This window comes from Astatotilapia calliptera, chromosome 8 (assembly GCF_964374335.1).
Source record: "Astatotilapia calliptera chromosome 8, fAstCal68.1, whole genome shotgun sequence".
NCBI lineage: Eukaryota > Metazoa > Chordata > Actinopteri > Cichliformes > Cichlidae > Astatotilapia > Astatotilapia calliptera.
The window spans coordinates 9,668,519-9,690,386 of NC_137429.1; the positions used below are offsets into that span (position 1 = coordinate 9,668,519).

Below are 21,868 nucleotides of genomic sequence, written 5' to 3' on the forward strand. Positions count from 1 at the left end.
TACATAAAGTTCCATTCAACACACAAAGCTTTCCAGAAGCTTTACCAGGAAGAAAAAGTCTTAACCATTCTCAAAACACACCTGCTGCTTTTATACACACTTCGAGCACTACTTCACACAGGTGCTGTCAATCAGCAATAAACCTCAAGAGTCAGCCAGCTGGTACTGCGGCATTTTCTCTCAGACCAGTTGGTGGCGGTAATGCTCTATTTTGCTGTTTGCCAACTGCCAATAAACCGTATAAAGAAGTAGAAGAAGAATTTCTCTCAGGTTTCCCATTTTGTATGGAAACTGGTGGAAGTAACCCTGAGATTAACTTAAACCTTCAGCCCAGTTTAAACACAACATGAATATATACCTCACATAATCATAATCATCTTAGTTTCACACACATCATTTTCTCATGGTGATTGTTGCCCAACTTGGCGAACCAATGATTTGCCTTACGCCCTGCGGTCTGAGGACAAAAAAGGTACACACACACACACACACACACACACAGCCAGAAATCTGACTTTGAAGGAAAAGCTATATCTCGATGGTTAATAGCTTGCATTGGTCGACAAAAAAGAAGCAGAACAAACACAGAGAGGTATAAGTCTGGGTTTGTTAATCTCTATTTTGAATGCTGCTCATTTTTAAAGATGCAATGAAGTCTGTTGGCATTTTCAGTGTGCTCAGCATTTATCCCTGACATTAGCTCAAAGTTTATGCTCCAGGTGAGGCTTGAACTCACAACCTCGGCATAGCTGAGCCTAATACTGCCATATAAGTACCGCGCGCTAACTGATTGCACCACTGGAGCACATGCTCAAAGGTTTTATTCCTTTCTCCCTTCATTCAACTGGTCTAAGGGAAAAAGCAGGGGGACAGAAACAGCTTAGTCAGTAACTCATAGGACAAACGCTTTACACTATACTATATTGCCACAAATTTCACGCTCGTAGTCTATGTACTATATATAAGATTAATCGATAGATGCATTGTAACAGCAGTCTGGCGAGGGAGGAGCGGCTAGCAGGTCCAGCGGGCATGTGGTGTGGAGGTTAGCCGGATAACTCAGAGCCAGTTAGTTAAACAGACCTTTATTTGATGTTAGCAACATAAGACCATACAAGCCAGGTCCCACGGCTCTACCCTGTCCGTACATACATGTGCGGGGATCGGTAGTCGCCGGCGCCAGCCAAGTTACAGCGATAAGGTTTCTCTGAACAGCAATGCGATCAGCATGTAACGGCCACCACTATACTCCCACACCCACTAGGGGACTCCCCCAACTACAATAATAGTAGGGCAACACCCCCCCCTCCCCCCAGTGGTGCTATAATACAATAAGGGTTGTCACAGCATGCATTAATATATGTGGGGAATCAGGTTTGTTTTTTCTATACATCTATGTTACAAATGTTTTTTTTTTCAGTCTGTGCACATTTGTTTCAGATCATTTCTGTTTCACTTTTTTCATATTTCACTTTTATTCTTTAATTTTCGTAGGTTTTAGTGTAGTTTACTAAGAGATATTGAACTAATTGATAAAGAATTCAAGCATGTGGCAACCAAGTCTTTGTATCCCTGTATTCTACCACTATACCATGAACTTCCATTTAGCAAAACTAAAATGAACGAAAGTGTAAGTCTGTGTCGACTTCTTTTCATATAAATGAGCTTTGCCTCAAGTAAAATTTGCCTCTCTGTTATACTATTTCCCAGTAATGTTTTAGAAGCAGTTAACTGTACTATTTGATTGACTTTCACGCATTTAAATAAGCTATTCTGACATCCTTGGCTCTTACTTTTTAAAAAGCAGCTAAGTGAACTACATATAAATGTTGATTAGTCTTCAGTACAGTTTGCTTGCTGCCACTGCAGCAAGAGGTGATTGGCTTCTACAGTTCTTGGTAGTGGAGGAGCACATGACTGGCTAAATCTTGGTTGAATTTGGTACACAAAACTATTGCCTCTCACATGATGGATTTGCTTGACCAACCGGTGGCAGGGGAATAGAAATGCTTAAAAGCCTTCAGTACAAATATTAGGAAAAGGATTTAACACAATCTTTAAATATTAAACATGCTTTGCTCTTCCTGTGCACTCACACCACAGTCAGCGGATTTCAGTTCATGTGTGGGAGGAGCAAAATTGTGGAAAAGCCCACAGTGGCAATAGACATTTTTACCTCACAAAAATGTCAAGAGTGCAATGGTAAAGTGTAAAGTGCATCTAGGACAGCAAGAACACATACTGCTGAAAGTGGGATATTAAAGCTGCTTTCATGCCAAGTCCAGCCAAAGCCTGTAGTATAGATATTGAGGCGCAATAGGGCTTGCAGTCACCTGATCTAAAGCAGCGATCAGGTGTCATTCTTGCCTTCAACCTTGGTGTACGGTCACCCCCCCCCCCCACCTGTGTGTTCTTATTAGAACAGGGATTTGCATGAGCATGTGGAACCATAGCCAGCCCCCCCAAACTCAGTTCCCCATCACATTTAAAGCCATACATGACTGGATCCTATACGGACTTAGAACAATCATTACATTGTGGTAGTATACATCATGTTCTAGAGCAGGGGTGCTCAATCCCAGTCCTCGAGAGCTACTGTCCTGCAGCTTTTAGATGCATCCCTACTCCAACACAGCTGAATCAAATGTTTGATTACCTCTTCAGCATGCCATCAAGTTTGGAAAAGGCCTGATAACAAGCCATTCATTTGATTCAGCTGTGTCGGAACAAGGATGCATCTAAAAGCTGCAGGACAGTAGCTCTCGAGGACTGGGATTGAGCACCCCTGTTCTAGAGGGAAAACATGTATGAAACCCAAGTGGTGCATTTATAACTCATTGCTCAAAGTTTGAATAAAGCAGGCTTTATTTTAAGATCAAGACATTACATGGACCCACTCCATCATCAGACCCTGGCCTTGGTCTGACTGTTGGCTGGCAGTGGCTTGCCCATGTGGATCCCCACTGTGAGGCCACATTCTTTGCTGGCATATTTCTCTTTGACCTCAGGCTTCAGCAGGAAACCCTTCTCCTTGTCAAAGTAGTCCAAGGGAGCAAAGTACACACTGGCTTCCCCACAGAGGTTTTGCAGTCGTGTGCGCCAGCCCTCCAGCATGGAGCTGCGAGATTCAGGAGAACCAGTAGCAGGATCCCAGAAGATCTGAGGGGCAAAAACCTGGAAGCCACAGTAGTTCAGGATCCCGTTCTGCACACAGGGAGGAGCAGCTGTTACCACATGACAGATCATTTCATGCTTGGCTCTGTTTATAGTGAGACCTCACCTGCAGTGGCCACAGTGTGACATTGATGTCTCCATTGATGCCAGTGTCACTGTACACAGATTCAGGACAGTCAGTGGTGAAGGACAGCATGGCTTTCTTGTCCTGTACAGAGAGCAAGGAGTGAGCAAAGAGGGAGAGGACACAGCCTGAACACAGACATGTTGGTGGAGCTCTCACCTTGAAGATCCCCTCACTGTACCGCTTCTCCTGTGCGTAGGCAAAGCCCAACACACGATCCATCCACCCCTTCATGATGGCAGGAACAGATGACCAGTACATGGGGAACTGGGAACACAGGTTTAATGGTCATTTTGATGTGGACACCTGTTAGCTGACCACAAAGACACTCCCAGTCAGACACTACCTGAAAGATGACGAGGTCTGCCTCCTTGAGCTTCTCCTGCTCTTTTTTGATGTCTTCTGCAAGTCTGCCCTCCTCTGATGCCAATTTGATCTCCTTTGCGTAGCAGAAGTTCTCAGCATCCTTCACTCCACCTGCAAATAAAGCTAATATTTACAACTGAAGCACAAAGCATTGCTATACCTGCAGAATATTTGTATACCAGTGATGTCCTCAGTAGTAGCAGCAGCTTTGAACTTCATGGCGTACAGGTCAGACACCTCTACAGTGCAGCCTTGAGCAGTCAAAGATGCCACAGCAGCATCTTTGGCAGCAGCATTGAAAGAGGCAGGGCTTTCATGGGCATACACAATCAGCACTTTCTTTGCTACACCCCCCAAAAAAAAGAAGTTGTGATAAAATTCCAGTCAGATCACAAACCTTTCACTGTTCTTGTCAAAGATTATCAGCTTTGGCCAAACAGATTTCAGCAATTACCAGGAAGAACAAGGCTTACCCATTCTCAAAACTGGCACACAACCGTAAGCAATGAGTTTTCTGACTAGCTGCTGTCGTAACAGAAAAACCACTCATATTGAAGCAACACACACCTGCTGCTTTTATACACACTTTGAGCACTACTTCACACAGGTGCTGTCAATCAGCATTCAGCCTCATGAGTCAGCCAGCTGCTACTGCTGGATTTTTTCTCAGGTTTCCCATTTTGTCTGGCAACTGGTGGGAGTAACTCTGAGATTAACTTAAACCTTCAGCCCAGTTTAAACACAACATGAATATTTACATCACATAATCGTAATCATCTTAGTTTCACACACATCATTTTCTCATGGTGATTGTTGCCCAACTTGGCGAACCAATGATTTGCCTTACGCCCTGCGGTTTGAGAGCCTTTGGTATAAACTATACATAAGAACATAAAAGGCACACACACACACACACACACACACAGCCAAAATTCTTTAACTTTGGAAGAACGTCTATATCTCGATGTTTAATAGCTCGCATTGAAAATAAACGGAAACAAAAATAACAGAACAAACATACAGAGAGTTTCTTAATCTTTATTTTCAATGTTGTTCATTTTAAAAGATGATATAAAGTCTGTTGGCATTTTTAGTGTGCTCAGCATTTATCTGTTCTCATCAGATAAGTATTAGCTCAAAGTTGATGCTCCAGGTGAGGCTTGAACTCACAACCTCAGCATAGCTCAGCCCAATACTGTCATATAAGTACCGCGCGCTAACCGATTGCGCCACTGGAGGACATGCACAATGACTTTATTCCTTTCTCCCTTCATTCAACTGGTCTAATGGAAAAAAGGGACAGTAACCGCTCACTCAGTCATTCATAGAAAGAATACTTTACACTATACTATATTGCCACAAATCTCACGCTTGTAGTCTATGTACTATATAGAGGATTCATGGATAGATCCATGCATTAATATATGTGGGAAATCAGTCTTTTTTTCTATACATCTATCTTACAAATGTTTTTTCAGTCTGTACACGTTTGTTTCAGATCATTTCTGTTTCCTTTTTTCATATTTCCCTATTATTCTTTAATTTTTGTAGTTTTTAGTGTATTTTACCTAATAGATATGGAACTAATGGATAAAGAATTTAACCATGTGGCAATAAAGGCTTTGTATCCCTGTATTTTACCACTGTATCCTGAACTCTTATTTTACAAAACTAAAATAGATTAAAGAAAACTGAAGTCTGTGTGTACTTCTTTTCATGTAAATGAAATGTGCTTCTCTGTTATACTGTTTTCCTAATAACGTGTTAGCAGCAATTAACTATACTAATGGACCTAACTGTACTGTGCTATTCTCACTTCCTTGGCTCTAACTTTTTAAACAGTAGCTAAGTGAACGACACAAATGTTGATTAGCTCGCTACCACGGCAAGAAAAGACCATCATATCAATACTTGTGTTTTTAACACTAACCTTTGACAGATTTAATTACAGTATTGATGCAAGTCAAGCAGAACCTTGGTAGTCATAACAATGAATGGTCAATGCTTCTCTATTTCTTGGTAGTGGAAAAGCATATGATTACCTATTTACCAAGAATTAGCCAAAGATACTGATTTAATTCATTTCCCTCCACAATTCCAGCAGTGGTGCTGCCGGAATAGAGAGACAGTACAGGAAAGCAGCAGTCAAGTGTTCCCAAGTAAACCATAATAATAATAATAATAATACATTTTATTTAAAAATAGCGCCTTTCAAAGCACCCAAGGACACTGTACAACAGATAAAAACACAGAAACTGGAAATATACACAATAATAAGAATAACAGATAAAAGTTAGAGCATACCGAGGTTTAAACATAAGCAATTTTAAACAGATGAGTTTTGAGGGTGGACTTAAAAAGAGGGAATGAACTAATATTTCTGAGGTCAGGGGGTAAGGAATTCCAAAGTCGAGGGGCAGAGCAACTAAAAGCCCTGCCCCCCATTGTAATCAGACAAGCGGAAAGAACAGAGAGAGAAGGAGAAGATGAAGATCTGAGGCACCGGGATGGGAAGTTCATCTGTACTAAATCGGAGAGGTGTGGTGGAGAGAGAGAATGAATAGCCTTAAATGTATAGAGGATTATTTTAAAATGGATGCAAAATTTAACCGGGAGCCAGTGAAGCTGCTTCAAGATTGGGGAGATGTGGTGGGTAGAGGAAGTCCTAGTAATAATACGGGCAGAGTTCTGGACACGTTGGAGCTTGTTAATAGATTTTTGTGTAAGGCCACATAGTGAGTTACAGTAGTCAATTCGAGAGATAAGATTATGGACGAGAATGGCAGTGGCATGAGGAGTGAGGAAAGGGCGGAGGCGATTGATATTACGGAGTTGGAAATATGCTGCACGTGTGACATTATTGATATGTGAATTAAAGGATAATGTGCTACCATCACGTTATAGATGGTGTAGTGATCTGGATGGATCAAGCTGTTACTCAGCAGGATAATGTAGAGAAGCTAACCAAATGCACCATGCATTGCATCAGTTTGTGTGCAGTTCCAAGTTACCATTGCCAGCTCACATTTCTAGCGGGCAACAAAGCCCCAAGCAGCAATTTGGTCAGTGTTGGATAATGACACCAGTCTTGAAAGCCTACAGAGACAGCTTTGTGTATCCTGTTATGTATATGTACCATTTTCTAGATGGCTGAACTGTATGAAACCCAAGTGGTGCATTTGAAACTCATTGCTCAAACTGAAGTTCCAATAAAGCAGCTTTTTTATTGCAGCACACATTTTAAGACATTACATGGACCCACTCCATTGTCAGACCCCGGCCTTGGTCTGACTGTTGGCTGGCAGTGGCTTGCCCATGTGGATCCCCACTGTGAGGCCAGACTCGTTGCTGGCATATTTCTCTTTGACCTCAGGCTTCAGCAGGAAACCCTTCTCCTTGTCAAAGTAGTCCAAGGGAGCAAAGTACACACTGGCTTCCCCACAGAGGTTTTGCAGTCGTGTGCGCCAGCCCTCCAGCATGGAGCTGCGAGATTCAGGAGAACCAGTAGCAGGATCCCAGAAGATCTGAGGGGCAAAAACCTGGAAGCCACAGTAGTTCAGGATCCCATTCTGCACACAGGGAGGAGCAGCTGTTACCACATGACAGATCATTTCATGCTTGGCTCTGTTTATAGTGAGACCTCACCTGCAGTGGCCACAGTGTGACATTGATGTCACCATTGATGCCAGTGTCACTGTACACAGATTCAGGACAGTCAGTGGTGAAGGACAGCATGGCTTTCTTGTCCTGTACAGAGAGCAAGGAGTGAGCAAAGAGGGAGAGGACACAGCCTGAACACAGACACGTTGGTGGAGCTCTCACCTTGAAGATCCCCTCACTGTACCGCTTCTCCTGTGCGTAGGCAAAGCCCAACACCCGATCCATCCACCCCTTCATGATTGCAGGAACAGATGACCAGTACATGGGGAACTGGGAACACAGGTTTAATGGTCATTTTGATGTTGACACCTGTTAGCTGACCACAAAGACTATTCCAGTCAGACACTACCTGAAAGATGACAAGGTCTGCCTCCTTGAGTTTCTCCTGCTCTTTTTTGATGTCATCTGCAAGTCTGCCCTCCTCTGATGCCAATTTGATCTCCTTTGCGTAGCAGAAGTTCTCAGCATCCTTCACTCCACCTGTGACAAAAATCCAGTATTTGTATCTGAAAAGCAATCAGAGCTAAAGCATTGCTATACCTGCAGAATATTTGTATACCAGTGATGTCCTCAGTAGTAGCAGCAGCTTTGAACTTCATGGCGTACAGGTCAGACACCTCTACAGTGCAGCCTTGAGCAGTCAGAGCTGCCACAGCAGCATCTTTGGCAGCAGCATTGAAAGAGGCAGGGCTCTCATGGGCATACACAATCAGCACTTTCTTGGCTGCAAAGCCAAAGAATAAATTTTAAAACAATACAAGTTTTGGTAAAGTTTAAGTCAGCACAGAAACCTTTCACTCCTTTGGCCAAACAAGTTGCAGCAATTACTAGGAAGAAGAAGTCTTACCCATTCTCAAAAGTGCTGCGCAACAGTAAATGCTGAGTTTTCTGCCAAGCTGGTATAACAACAGAAAAGGTGCCCATACTGAAGCAAAACACACCTGCTGCTTTTATACACACTTCAAGCACTACTTCACACAGGTGCTGTCAATCAGCAATAAACCTCAAGAGTCAGTCAGCTGCTACTGGGGTAATATCTCTCAGACTGGTTGGTGGCAGTAATGCACCATTTTGCTGTTTACCAATCAATCAATATCAATCAATACTTTATTTATATAGCACATTTAAAACCAGAGGTACACCAAAGTGCTTCTCAATAGTAAAATATGAAATAAAATTAAATACATATGGGTACGATAATAGAGTAGAAATATATTTCCATACAAAACAAAGCACTAATCAACCTGTGAGTACTATGTTGAAAGAAATATTGCACACCTAGGCCCTATTTCAGGAAGCGGGTTTAGAAAACTCAGAGTAAAAAACGATACTCAGGGTTGAGTAACCCCGAACTGTCCAACTCGGAATATTCGGTTTCAGAAAGGCTGATAACAATTAGTTCAGTCAACGCGGAGTTGCTTTAACCCCAAGTTAAGCGCGCGCACGAGGATACATAAAGCCCTGATTAGTGGAGCACAGATTAAGCGAGTCACCATGGAGACGGAGGGAAAGAAGGCGCGGTCAATGTATTTCACAGCGCTTGAGTCCGAAATTCTGATGGCAGCATATGCCGATAACATGCAAATTCCGCGGAAAAAAAGTAACACAGCCTCAGCTGCAAAAGAAAGGGTGCATGCATGGCAAAACATAGCCGACAGAGTCAATGCGTGAGTGTTAATTTAAACATTGATCTAGGGATTTCCACCCATTTAACACGTTATTTTATTATATTTTATTTTATATTTTATACATTTTATTTTGTGATGTGACGTGAGCGCAGGTGCAACCCAACAGGCCCCAAACGTTCCTGGCAGCAAGTAAAAATGAAATATAAAAATATAGTCCAAACAGGTAAGGTGTAATTGTATCATGGGCCATAGTGCTTGGTCTGTTTGTCCCATGTAAATCAATTGCAGTTAGAGGCTACATTAATTTCCCCTCTGTAAGCACTTATTGAAATTATCTGAGCACATTACAAGTACATATTTGCTTACTCTGTATGCTCAAATGTGACCCGTTATAGCCAACAGAAAAAAAAGCGGAGGCCCGAAAAACAGGTGGGGGTCCTCCACCACCACCACCACTCACAGAGGCTGAGCAGTTGGCTTCCATATTTGTGATAATGTTGGCAGCATCACATATGATCTTCACAGTGCAGAGAACACAAATTAGCATCCATTACTATAATGAAATAATTTGTTAGTTTGAAATGCTACAGGGAACTATGTACCTGTACATTAATGCTGTGGAAAGACTTCCTGTTCACATAGTCTCCTTCATTTACTGAAGGAGCAATGATTGGAATGTGAGTGCCATCTATACAGCCAATCACGCCTGGGAACCGTGAAAATAAATGTAAAATTTAAGTAGTAGTTCAAATATCACCACATCATGAATTAAGTTTCGTTCATCCTGATACCTGCAATTTTGTGGCATCCCTCTTTGATAAATCTTGTGGGTCTATGACCGGGGAACACCACAAACGAGTACAGGAGACGTTTCAGTGTAACTGTAACATTCCTGACTGCCCGACAGACGGTAGCCTTGGAAACGTGCTCAGCGTCACCAATATTATACAGAAAGCTCCCGTTTGCAAAAAACCGAAGTGCGATACAAATAATATGTACAGAACTGAGAGAATGTCCGCGATGTGTCACATGAGCAATATTAGGCCTGAGGATGTTATTCAAATAAATTATAGATTGTGCTGAAAAACGGTAACGTTCACACAGGAAATCATCAGGAAATGATAAAATGTCCGAACGCGCTCTAATCACTCTCCCCCGGCGGAGAGCTCTACGGAGAATTTGGGCTTCAACATCTACTGGCTCTTCAAGGAAGGGGCATGCCATGTCTGACACTTCCTACAGTCAGGTTTCTGACAAAGAGGCGGAGAAGGTCAGGGTTAGTTGAAGTAAACCTGCTAGGGGGCAGGTTAGCTTCACGGAGTGTGTCGTCATAGTAACTCACTCAGAATTAATCTAAACTCGCTTTGTGAAACCGAAAACCCAGAGTTTTCGTTAACTTAGGGTATACTTACTCAGAGTTTGCACTAAACCGGCTTCCTGAAATAGGGCCCTAGTGTTAAAGTTAGGTAAAATCAACACAGAAATATCAGCTGGAAAAACCCAGTAACACAATAGGTTAAAATTACATACAAATGCAATAAAAGTACAAAGTGTACATCTGATAACTGACTAACTAATCTAAAATGCAAGATCAAATAAATAAGTTTTCAATCGTGTTTTAAAAGATTAAAACAATTCAGACGTGTGAAGTTTAGCTGGAAGATTGTTCCAGAGGTTAGGTGCAGCAATGGCAAAGGCACAATCACCTCTGGTTTTCAGCCGGGACCTAGGTTGCACCAAGAGCATTTGACTCAATGATTGAAGTGCTCTCCTAGGAGTATACAGGCGGAGAGGTTCAGTTAAATAGCAAGGCACAATATTATTTACGATTTTGAATGTAAGAAATAAAATCTTAAAATCAATCCGATATTTGATGGGCAGCCAATGTAGGTCAGCAAGGATCGGGGTAATAGAATCAAACCTTCTAGTACCAGTTAAAAGGCGTGCCGCTGCATTTTGGACAAGTTGTAGTTTATGAAGACGGGCAGATTGGAGGCCCAGGTAAAGGGGGTTGCAGTAGTCTAATCTTGAAGTAACAAATGCATGTGTAAGTTTTTCAAGATCCATCCGTGGTATGTAATGCTTAGCCTTAGAGATTTGTCATATTTGGTAAAAGCTAGACTGTACTACAGAAGACACTTGTTTATCAAGTGTAAAGGAGCTGTCCAAAAGAACGCCTAAGTTACGTACTGTATCAGAGAGGGAGGTAGCAAAGGGCCCAAATATATTGGCTAATTGTCGCCGAGGGATGTGGCTATCAAAGACAATAATTTACGTTTTCTTTTCATTTAGAAAAAGGGAGTTACTCGTTAACCACCCTTTGATCTCCTTCATACAATCAAGAAAGCAGCGTAGTGAAGATGGGGTATCGTCAGTCAGACAAAAATAGATTTGAATATCATCAGCATAAAAATGAAAAGAAATGTTACATTTGTGAGATATAGAGCCCAAGGGAAGCATGTACAATGAGAACAACATAGCCAACTGCCAATAAACCCTATAAGAAGTAGAAGAAGAATTTCTCTCAGGTTTCCCATTTTGTATGGAAACTGGTGGAAGTAACTCTTGAGATTAACCTAAACCTTCAGCCCAGTTTAAACACAACATGAATATATACTTCATATAATCATAATCATCTCAGTTTCACACACATCATTTTCCCATGGTGATTGTTGCCCAACATGACGAACCAATGATTTGCCTTACGCCCTGCGGTCTGAGAACCTTTGGTATAAACTATACATAAGGATATAAAAGGCGGCCTACATGGATGAAGTGAACAATCTGGCATCATGGTGCCAGGACAACCACCTCCACCTGAACATCGGCAAGACCAAGGAGCTGGTGGTGGACTTCAGAAGGAGTCAGCACAGAGACTACAAGCCCATTATCATCAATGGAGCTCCAGTGGAGAGGGTGCAGTCCTTCAAGTATCTTGGTGTCCACATCTCCTCAGACCTGACATGGGCTGCCCACATTCAGGTCCAGACCAAAAAGGCTAGGTGTTAGGTTTTGTATTGTTGATTGTCATTTATGCTTAGAAATATTTACTCATATATGCTTAGAAGTATATAATCATTTGTAGATTGAAAGATTGTCTCATCCTAGGAGGTCTGTAACAACTCTGTGTAGCATGAAGAGGGGAGTGTGAAGGACCAAAAAGCTCTCCAGAGAGTGATCCGTACAGCAGAACGCTGCTGCAGGATTGCTCTCCCCCCGCTTCAGGACACCTACACCAGGAGATGCCGGACTAGAGCAGCGCAGATACTGAAGGACCCGTCCCATCCTGGCAACAAACTGTTCCAACTTCTGCAATCTGGTAGAAGGTTCCGCATCTTCCGGGCAAGGACAGAGAGACTCAAGTGGAGCTTCTATCCCCAAGCCATCCGTGCCCTAAACACACACACCCGCCCTCTCACATCATCTATAATTGACTGAGACAGGACTCTTCCAGACACTAAACCAAGGCACAATGTACATTTCAATTCCTTTAATTTTAAATATGTTTATATTGTCTATCCTGTAAAATAGTCAGATGTCTATTCATATCAGAATTCACCTGCTTGCTGCTACTACTGCACATTCACCCAATGTATATACTATATATATATATATATATATATATATATATATATATATATATATATATATATATATAATGTTCTTCCTCTACACCCCCCCCCCCCCAATTTTTTTGCACATGTCAAGGAGCGTGTCAGGCTACATTTCACTGTGTGTTATACTTGTATAACTATGCATGTGACAAATAAAGAACCTTGAACCTTGAACCTTGAAAAGGTACACACACACACAAACAGCCAAAATTCTCTGACTTTGGAAGAACGTCTATATCAAGGTGGTTAATAGCTCACATTGAAAATAAACAGAAACAAAAAATAGCAGAACAAACACAGAGAGGTATAAGTCTGGATTTCTTAATCTTTATTTTGAATGTTGTTCATTTTAAAGATGTCATAAAGTCTGTTGACATTTTCAGTGTGCTCAGCATTTATCTTTTTCATTAGCTAAGCATTAGCTCAAAGTTTATGCTCCAGGTGAGGCTTGAACTCACAACCTCGGCATAGCTCAGCCCAATACTGTCATATAAGTACCGCGCGCTAACCAATTGCGCCACTGGAGCACATGCTCAAAGGTTTTATTCCTTTCTCCCTTCATTCAACTGGTCTAAGGGAAAAAGCAGGAGGACAGAAGCAGCTTAGTCAGTCACTCATAGGACAAACGCTTTACACTACACTATATTGCCACAAATCTCACGCTTGTAGTCTATGTACTATATATAGGATTCATCGATAGATGCATCGTAACAGCAGTCTGGCGAGGGAGGAGCGGCTAGCAGGTCCAGCGGGCATGTGGTGTGGAGGTTAGCCGGATAACTCAGAGCCAGTCAGTTAAACAGACCTTTATTTGACGTTAGCAACATAAGACCATACAAGCCAGGTCCCACGGCTCTACCCTGTCCATACATACATGTGCAGGGATCGGTAGTCGCCGGCGCCAGCCAAGTTACAACGGTAAGGTTTCTCTGAACAGCAACGCGATCAGCATGTAACGGCCACCACTATACTCCCACACCCACTAGCAGGGATGGGTACCGGTATCCGGTGCCATGATGGCACTGGTTCTGACATAAACAGTAGTAACCAGACCGAAAAGCAGTGCACATTTCGGTGCTTTTTTTCGGTGCTTTTTTTTCCTGAGATGTCATACACTTTGGATTCTAGCCAATCATTTTACCTTTGCAAGCGTAGTAGGCGGGCCCAGGTACGTACGTTCTTTTAGAGCAGAGCTACAGATTAAAAATGCCCAAGGCGAAGCAGTCAAAAGTCTGGCTGTACTTCACAGCAAAAGATGCAAACTCAGCAGCCTGCAACAAGTGCTTTAAGCTGATACTGTGCAAAGAAGGTAACACCTCGAATCTGATGAAACACCTGGCGACGTATAACATTTTGTTAAAAGCCGAGAAATGCACCATATTTGATAGCTTGCTGCGAGACCTCACACCGTGCACATCTACTGCGGGTGTGGTGCCTGCTATCGGACCCGGAGCAACATCCCCCAAAAATCCAAAGAGGGGAGTCCTGGCCCGTAGCCCTGCCAGTGTAGCAGAAATGATGACGGATGATGATGGCAGCAGCAGCCGTTCTTCTCTGCGTGAGTAGCTTAATGTTGTTTGTGTGTAATTTACGTTGAGTGGACTAACCACATTATTACATTAATGCATGTAAGGTGAGCTAGCAAACACCGTCGTAGTTACATGCGGCTGTCTTCTTGTTTGATGGCAGACACTCCCTTCACCCTGGCTAAAAAGGCTAAATGACCAAAGAAAAAGTGGAAAACAGCTAAATATGAAAGGTTTTTGGACAAAGTTTGTGTTTTTCTCCATTGTTTAAGCACTGCTTCCAGCCAAGAGTGATACCATATACGCCCTATAGCTGCAGAAAAGTCTAACGTTGTTATCGTTTTACAAAAAAACAGCAGAACATGAGAGGTTTTTGGACAAAGTTTGTGTTCTCCATTCTTTAAGGACCAGTTCAAGCACCAGCACCATTTCAAAAGTATCGGTTTGGTAGTGGTATCAGATAAAACCTAAACGATACCCATCCCTACCCACTAGGGGACTCCCTCAACTACAATAATAGTAGGGCAACACCCCCACCCCCCAGTGGTGCTATAATACAATAAGGGTTGTCACAGCATGCATTAATATATGTGGGGAATCAATTTTTTTTCTATACATCTATGTTACAAATGCTTTTGTTACAGTCTGTGCGCATTTGTTTCAGATCATTTCTGTACCCTTTTTTCATATTTCACTTTTATTCTTTAATTTTCGTAGGTTTTAGTGTAGTTTACTAAGAGATATTGAACTAATTGATAAAGAATTCAAGCATGCGGCAACAAAGTCTTTGTATCCCTGTATTCTACCACTATACCATGAACTTCCATTTAGCAAAACTAAATTAAATGAACGAAAGTGTAAGTCTGTGTCGACTTCTTTTCATATAAATGAGCTTTGCCTCAAGTAAAATTTGCTTCTCTGTTATACTATTTCCCAGTAATGTTTTAGAAGCAGTTAACTGTACTATTTGATTGACTTTCACGCATTTAAATGAGCTATTCTGACATCCTTGGCTCTTACTTTTTAAAAAGCAGCTAAGTGAACTACATATAAATGTTATTTAGCCTTCAGTACAGTTAGTGTGCTTCCACTGCAGCAAGAGGTGATTGGCTTCTACAGTTCTTGGTAGTGGAGGAGCACATGACTGGCTAAATCTTGGTTGAATTTGGTACAAAAAAACTATAGCCGCTCACATGATGGATTTGCTTGACCAACCGGTGGCAGGGGAATAGAAATGCTTAAAAGCCTTCAGTACAAATATTAGAAAAAGGACAAACACAATCTTTAAATATTAAACATGCTTTACTCTTCCTGTGCACTGGCATCACAGTCAGCTGATTTCAGTTCATGTGTGGGAGGAGGGAAATGGTGGAAGATCCCACAGTGGCAATAGACATTTTTACCTCACAAAAATGTCAAGAGTGCAATGGTAAACTCAACTGCATCTAGGACAGAAAGAACACATACTGCTGAAAGTGTGATTAAGAAGGAGATTTTAATGCAGGTTGAACACCATCTTGACCCCTTCCAGTTCACCTATAGCGCAGGGAGAGGTGTGGAGGACGCTGTTGTCACACTCCTGCATCTCTTGTATAAGCATCTTGAGTCCCCCCACACCCATGCAAGATTATTATTTGCTGACTTTTCATCTGCATTTAATACAATTCAACCCTTCTTACTTGCTGACAGGCTTTACAATCATTTCAAGCTTGACACTAGTCTGGTCGGCTGGGTGACAGACTTTCTGATCAATAGGTCACAATGTGTTAGGGTGAATCATGTATTTTCTGATGTGCTTTATTCCTCCACTGGATCACCCCACCCAACAGACACATCCTGAAGTTTGCTGACGACACAGTAATCGTCAGTCTTCTAGTGGAGGATGACTCAGGCCATGGACAGGTTGTAAATGATTTTGTGAATTGGTGTGATGAGTCCTTCTTTTCACTTAATGTGTCAAAAACTAAAGACATGATTATTGATTTTAGGAAGTCCTCTTATAGCTCATCACCCACTATCATTAAAACTACCGATATTGGGATCGTTGAGAGTTATAAATATCTAGGTGTGGTACTTGACCATAAACTGTGTTTTGAATCTCATGCTGATGCCACTACTAAAAAAGTTCAAAGACTGTTCTTTTTAAAGAAAATGGGATCTTTTAATGTCTCATCTGAGATGTTGTCTTTGTTTTATAGAAGTTTTATCGAATCTGTGATGTCTTTTTTATATTGCTGCCTGGTTTGGTAACCTGACGGTGAAGAATAAGAATCGGTTGGGACTTGTGGTAAAAACTGCTAGCAAAATTTCAGGGCGCTGGCAAGATGGACTTTTGGCCATTTACAATAGAAATGTGCTTAGAAAGGCTCATTCTATTATTAATTGTGTGAACCATCCACTTCACAGTGAATTTAAGTTGTTGCCTTCTGGCCACCCTTTTAGAGTAACTCCGAGGAGGACCAAAAGACTCCAGGTCTCTTTTATCCCTACTGCGTCTTGTCTCCTTAATGGCAAATAATTGTTCTTCAACTTTCTATTATTTCATAGTATTGTTCTGTTTATTTTTATCCTCCTGCTGCTAAACTAATTTCCCCTTGTGGGACAAAAAACGAAATTGAAAGCTGCTTTCACGCCAAACCCAGCCAAAGCCTGTAGTATAGGCAGTGAGGCGCAATAGGGCTTGCAGTCACCTGATCTACAGCAGTGGTCAGGTGTCAGTCTTGCTTTCAACCTTGGTGTACGGTCACCCCCCCTCCCCAAACACCTGTGTGTTCTTATTAGAACAGGGATTTGCATGAGCATGTGGAACCATAGCCAGCCCCCCCAAACTCAGTTCCCCATCACATTTAAAGCCATACATGACTGGATCCTATATGGACTAAGAACCATCATTACATTGTGGTAGTATACATCATGTTCTAGAGGGATAACATGTATGAAACCCAAGTGGTGCATTTATAACTCATTGCTCAAAGTTTGAATAAAGCAGGCTTTATTTTAAGATCAAGACATTACATGGACCCACTCCATCATCAGACCCTGGCCTTGGTCTGGCTGTTGGCTGGCAGTGGCTTGCCCATGTGGATCCCCACTGTGAGGCCAGACTCGTTGCTGGCATATTTCTCTTTGACCTCAGGCTTCAGCAGGAAACCCTTCTCCTTGTCAAAGTAGTCCAAGGGAGCAAAGTACACAGTGGCTTCCCCACAGAGGTTTTGCAGCCGTGTGCGCCAGCCCTCCAGCATGGAGCTGCGAGATTCAGGAGAACCAGTAGCAGGATCCCAGAAGATCTGAGGGGCAAAAACCTGGAAGCCACAGTAGTTCAGGATCCCGTTCTGCACACAGGGAGGAGCAGCTGTTACCACATGACAGATCATTTCATGCTTGGCTCTGTTTATAGTGAGACCTCACCTGCAGTGGCCACAGTGTGACATTGATGTCTCCATTGATGCCAGTGTCACTGTACACAGATTCAGGACAGTCAGTGGTGAAGGACAGCATGGCTTTCTTGTCCTGTACAGAGAGCAAGGAGTGAGCAGAGAGGGAGAGGACACAGCCTGAACACAGACATGTTGGTGGAGCTCTCACCTTGAAGATCCCCTCACTGTACCGCTTCTCCTGTGCGTAGGCAAAGCCCAACACACGATCCATCCACCCCTTCATGATGGCAGGAACAGATGACCAGTACATGGGGAACTGGGAACACAGGTTTAATGGTCATTTTGATGTTGACACCTGTTAGCTGACCACAAAGACGATTCCAGTCAGATACTACCTGAAAGATGACAAGGTCTGCCTCCTTGAGCTTCTCCTGCTCTTTTTTGATGTCTTCTGCAAGTCTACCCTCCTCTGATGCCAATTTGATCTCTTTTGCGTAGCAGAAGTTCTCAGCATCCTTCACTCCACCTGCAAATAAAGCTAATGTTTACACCTGAAGTACAATCAAAGCATTGCTATACTTGCAGAATATTTGTATACCAGTGATGTCCTCAGTAGTAGCAGCAGCTTTGAACTTCATGGCGTACAGGTCAGACACCTCTACAGTGCAGCCTTGAGCAGTCAGAGCTGCCACAGCAGCATCTTTGGCAGCAGCATTGAAGGAGGCAGGGCTCTCATGGGTATACACAATCAGCACTTTCTTGGCTGCAAAACCAAAGAATAAAAAAACAATACATAAAGTTCCATTCAACACACAAAGCTTTCCAGAAGCTTTACCAGGAAGAAAAAGTCTTACCCATTCTCAAAACTGGTGCACAACAGTAAATGATGAGTTTTCTGTCTAACTGGTATAACAACAGAAAAGGTGCCCCCTGCTTTTATACACACTTCAAGCACTACTTCACACAGGTGCTGTCAATCAGCAATAAACCTCAAGAGTCAGCCAGCTGGTACTGCGGCATTTTCTCTCAGACCAGTTGGTGGCGGTAATGCTCTATTTTGCTGTTTGCCAACTGCCAATAAACCGTATAAAGAAGTAGAAGAAGAATTTCTCTCAGCTTTCCCATTTTGTATGGAAACTGGTGGAAGTAACCCTGAGATTAACTTAAACCTTCAGCCCAGTTTAAACACAAGATGAATATATACTTCATATAATCATAATCATCTTAGTTTCACACACATCATTTTCTCATGGTGATTGTTGCCCAACTTGGTGAACCAATGATTTGCCTTACGCCCTGCGGTCTGAGGACAAAAAAGGTACACACACACACACACACACACACATACTTCCAGAAATCTGACTTTGAAGGAAAACCTATATCTCGATGGTTAATAGCTTGCATTGGTCGACAAAAAATAGCAGAACAAACACAGAGAGGTATAATTCTGGGTTTGTTAATCTCTATTTTGAATGTTGCTCATTTTTAAACATGCAATGAAGTCTGTTGGCATTTTCAGTGTGCTCAGCATTTATCCCTTTCATTAGCTCAAAGTTTATGATCCAGGTGAGGCTTGAACTCACAACCTCAGCATAGCTCAGCCTAATACTGCCATATAAGTACCGCGCGCTAACCGATTGCGCCACTGGAGCACATGCTCAAAGAGTTTATTCCTTTCTCCCTTCATTCAACTGGTCTAAGGGAAAAAACAGGGAGACAGAAACAGCTTAGTCAGTAACTCATAGGACAAACGCTTTACACTATACTATATTGCCACAAATCTCACGCTCGTAGTCTATGTACTATATATAGGATTAATCAATAGATGTATTGTAACAGCAGTCTGGCAAGGGAGGAGCGGTTAGCAGGTCCAGTGGGCATGTGGTGTGGAGGTTAGCCGGATAACTCAGAGCCAGTCAGTTGTCCTTTGTGTCTTCCCTGGGACACTGTTTGCCTTTCCTGGACTGCGCCGTGCACATTGAAGAGAACGGCAAACTCAACATCGAAGTTTACCGGAAGCCCACACACACGGACCAGTACCTCCTCTTTGACTCCCATCACCCTTTGGAACACAAACTTGGAGTAATTAGGACCCTACACCACCGGGCAGAACATGTTGCCTCTAAGCCTGAAGGAAAAAAGAAGGAACACACACATGTAAAGGAAGCACTCAAAATGTGCGGCTATCCTAAATGGGCGTTCTTAAAGTCAGCAAAGAGGCACAGAAAAGAAGACCAGACACCAGCGAGGGAGGATAAGAAGGACAGACGCAACAACATTGTCATCCCCTATGTAGCCGGTGTATCAGAGAAACTCAGGAGAGTTTTCTCCAAGCATGACATCCCGGTGCATTTCAGACCCAGCAACACGCTCAGACAGAAACTGGTTCACCCAAAAGACAAAGCGCCAAAACACAAACTTAACAATGTGGTGTATGCTGTACAGTGCAGCGAGGAATGCTCAGACCTCTACATTGGAGAGACCAAACAGCCACTTCACAAGCGCATGGCACAACACAGAAGAGCCACCTCCACAGGACAAGACTCAGCAGTCCATCTGCATCTTAAGGATAAAGGACACTCTTTCGAGGATGCCAATGTTCACATTTTGGACAGAGAGGACAGATGGTTTGAAAGAGGAGTGAAAGAAGCCATCTATGTCCACTGTGAGCGACCATCTTTGAACAGAGGCGGGGGTTTACGACACCAACTCTCTGCCATCTATAATCCAGTTTTGAGATCCCTTCCCAGACGCCTTAACGCCCACTCACATCCTGGGCCATCTGACCTCAGGAATTCGCATGATAAGGTGGGGCCAGGTTTCACAATGAACACACCCGAAACTCTGGCTGATTGGGACCCACGCCCAGTTTCACACCTTGGCTCAGGCGATTAGAGGATCATCAGGGGGTCCTTTTGTCCCTCTGTGGGGGGAAACTCCCACTAGGTTTATATCTGGGACTCTCCACCATTTGACCTTAGAACTGAAGAAGCTTCTCGGATGAGAGGTGAAACGTCTTCAAGCAACTTAAAGAAGTCCAGACGCTTTTCTTTGCAAGCTCCTTTGACTACAATGACCTGGATGACTGAGAACCTTCACAGACATATTGTATGCTGTAATCGTACTGGGCAATTAGTGATACAAAAAAAACTGTTTTATCCTGTGAATAAAAGTATATGTTTTTGTCAATGTACCATAATAACAGAAGCGAAACGCAATATTGTGTCAGGACAATTTACTATTTATGCACAATAAACAAAGGACCATAGCGCGACCATTTCTGTTCAGCGCCAGACTTGCTTGTAACCTATATCACCAATTATGTTATGAAAATGACGCATTAACTACAACAGCAGACTGACCTTCGTGTAAATGCTTGGAGCAGACTAACCTGTGAGCTGGAGTGTTCTGGGACGTTATATTTGATCTTTGAATGGCTGCAATCCAGGCCACCCGTCGCCTCTTTGTTACTTCGGAAACATGGCTCGAACAATTTCTCTTCAACGACGTAATCCGATAACAACCGATCTCTTTACCCGTCGGCTTCCCATGGCTGTCATGCGACCGGCTATTGCAGTTAATTATACAACAGCTTCTTGCCATTTTTTGTGTTTCTTTTTATCGCTGTGTGACTGATTTCAATTAAAAGCCTGCGTGCGCTAGTACCGCTTGCCACGAGTTCCCAGAATCCTTTGTGGTTCTACCCCTGAATGACGTCACATTTTCAATCTCTATATAATATGCATGTTAAATTTTATATTTGGGGTGAAATATCAAGTCTTTTCAAGTAAACCGGTCCAAGTCCAATTCAAGTCCCAGGTCATTGGTGTAAAAGTCTAAGTCAAGTCACAAGTCTTAGAACATTTTTTCAAGTCAAGTCTAAAGTCATAAAATTAATGACTCGAGTCTGACTCGAGTCCAAGTCATGTGACTCGAGTCCACACCTCTGAGTAGGGCAGTGGTGCTATAATACAATAAGGGTTGTCACAGCATGCATTAACACACACACACATACAGCCAAAAATCTGACTTTGAAGGAAAAACTATATCTTGATGGTTAATAGCTCACATTGGTCGACAAAAAAGAAGCAGAACAAACAAAGGTACAATTCTGGGTTTCTTAATCTCTATTTTGAATGTTGCTTGTTTTTAAAGATGCTGTAAAGTCTGTTGGCATTTTCAGTGTGCTCAGCATTTATCTGTTCTCATCAGATAAGTATTAGCTCAAAGTTTATGCTCCAGGTGAGGCTTGAACTCACAACCTCGGCATAGCTCAGCCCAATACTGTCATATAAGTACCGCGCACTAACCAATTGCGCCACTGGAGTACATGAGTAATGATTTTATTCCTTTCTCCCTTCATTCAACTGGTCTAATGGAAAAACGAGGGGACAGTAAC

General features: G+C 42.6%; 3 protein-coding genes and 5 non-coding genes across 8 annotated transcripts; all 8 read right to left on the reverse strand.

Moving 5' to 3' along the window:
* Window positions 1–711: 711 nt before the first annotated feature.
* Window positions 712–805, reverse strand: trnai-uau (transfer RNA isoleucine (anticodon UAU)). The gene is made up of 2 exons: window positions 768–805; window positions 712–747 (listed from the first exon to the last, which is right to left on the reverse strand). It is a non-coding gene; the product is annotated as a tRNA-Ile (tRNA).
* A 2,042-nt stretch (window positions 806–2,847) lies between these two features.
* On the reverse strand, window positions 2,848–4,277 carry LOC113028247 (NAD(P)H dehydrogenase [quinone] 1-like). The gene is made up of 6 exons (XM_026178361.2): window positions 4,138–4,277; window positions 3,844–4,008; window positions 3,645–3,775; window positions 3,458–3,565; window positions 3,281–3,382; window positions 2,848–3,204 (listed from the first exon to the last, which is right to left on the reverse strand). The coding sequence occupies exons 1-6, from the start codon at window positions 4,139–4,141 to the stop codon at window positions 2,905–2,907; spliced, it is 810 nt and encodes a 269-aa protein (XP_026034146.2). The 5' UTR covers window positions 4,142–4,277; the 3' UTR covers window positions 2,848–2,904.
* A 532-nt stretch (window positions 4,278–4,809) lies between these two features.
* trnai-uau (transfer RNA isoleucine (anticodon UAU)) lies at window positions 4,810–4,903 on the reverse strand. The gene is made up of 2 exons: window positions 4,866–4,903; window positions 4,810–4,845 (listed from the first exon to the last, which is right to left on the reverse strand). It is a non-coding gene; the product is annotated as a tRNA-Ile (tRNA).
* Window positions 4,904–6,868: 1,965 nt separating this feature from the next.
* Window positions 6,869–8,311, reverse strand: LOC113028246 (NAD(P)H dehydrogenase [quinone] 1-like). The gene is made up of 6 exons (XM_026178360.2): window positions 8,172–8,311; window positions 7,884–8,048; window positions 7,674–7,804; window positions 7,487–7,594; window positions 7,310–7,411; window positions 6,869–7,233 (listed from the first exon to the last, which is right to left on the reverse strand). The coding sequence occupies exons 1-6, from the start codon at window positions 8,173–8,175 to the stop codon at window positions 6,934–6,936; spliced, it is 810 nt and encodes a 269-aa protein (XP_026034145.2). The 5' UTR covers window positions 8,176–8,311; the 3' UTR covers window positions 6,869–6,933.
* Window positions 8,312–12,999: 4,688 nt separating this feature from the next.
* Window positions 13,000–13,093, reverse strand: trnai-uau (transfer RNA isoleucine (anticodon UAU)). Its single transcript has 2 exons — window positions 13,056–13,093; window positions 13,000–13,035 (listed from the first exon to the last, which is right to left on the reverse strand). It is a non-coding gene; the product is annotated as a tRNA-Ile (tRNA).
* A 3,974-nt stretch (window positions 13,094–17,067) lies between these two features.
* LOC113028249 (NAD(P)H dehydrogenase [quinone] 1-like) lies at window positions 17,068–18,462 on the reverse strand. Its single transcript, XM_026178362.2, has 6 exons — window positions 18,324–18,462; window positions 18,068–18,232; window positions 17,865–17,995; window positions 17,678–17,785; window positions 17,501–17,602; window positions 17,068–17,424 (listed from the first exon to the last, which is right to left on the reverse strand). Exons 1-6 carry the CDS (start codon window positions 18,325–18,327, stop codon window positions 17,125–17,127), a joined length of 810 nt encoding a protein of 269 aa, XP_026034147.1. The 5' UTR covers window positions 18,328–18,462; the 3' UTR covers window positions 17,068–17,124.
* Window positions 18,463–19,027: 565 nt separating this feature from the next.
* On the reverse strand, window positions 19,028–19,121 carry trnai-uau (transfer RNA isoleucine (anticodon UAU)). Its single transcript has 2 exons — window positions 19,084–19,121; window positions 19,028–19,063 (listed from the first exon to the last, which is right to left on the reverse strand). It is a non-coding gene; the product is annotated as a tRNA-Ile (tRNA).
* A 2,582-nt stretch (window positions 19,122–21,703) lies between these two features.
* On the reverse strand, window positions 21,704–21,797 carry trnai-uau (transfer RNA isoleucine (anticodon UAU)). The gene is made up of 2 exons: window positions 21,760–21,797; window positions 21,704–21,739 (listed from the first exon to the last, which is right to left on the reverse strand). It is a non-coding gene; the product is annotated as a tRNA-Ile (tRNA).
* Window positions 21,798–21,868: the final 71 nt, after the last annotated feature.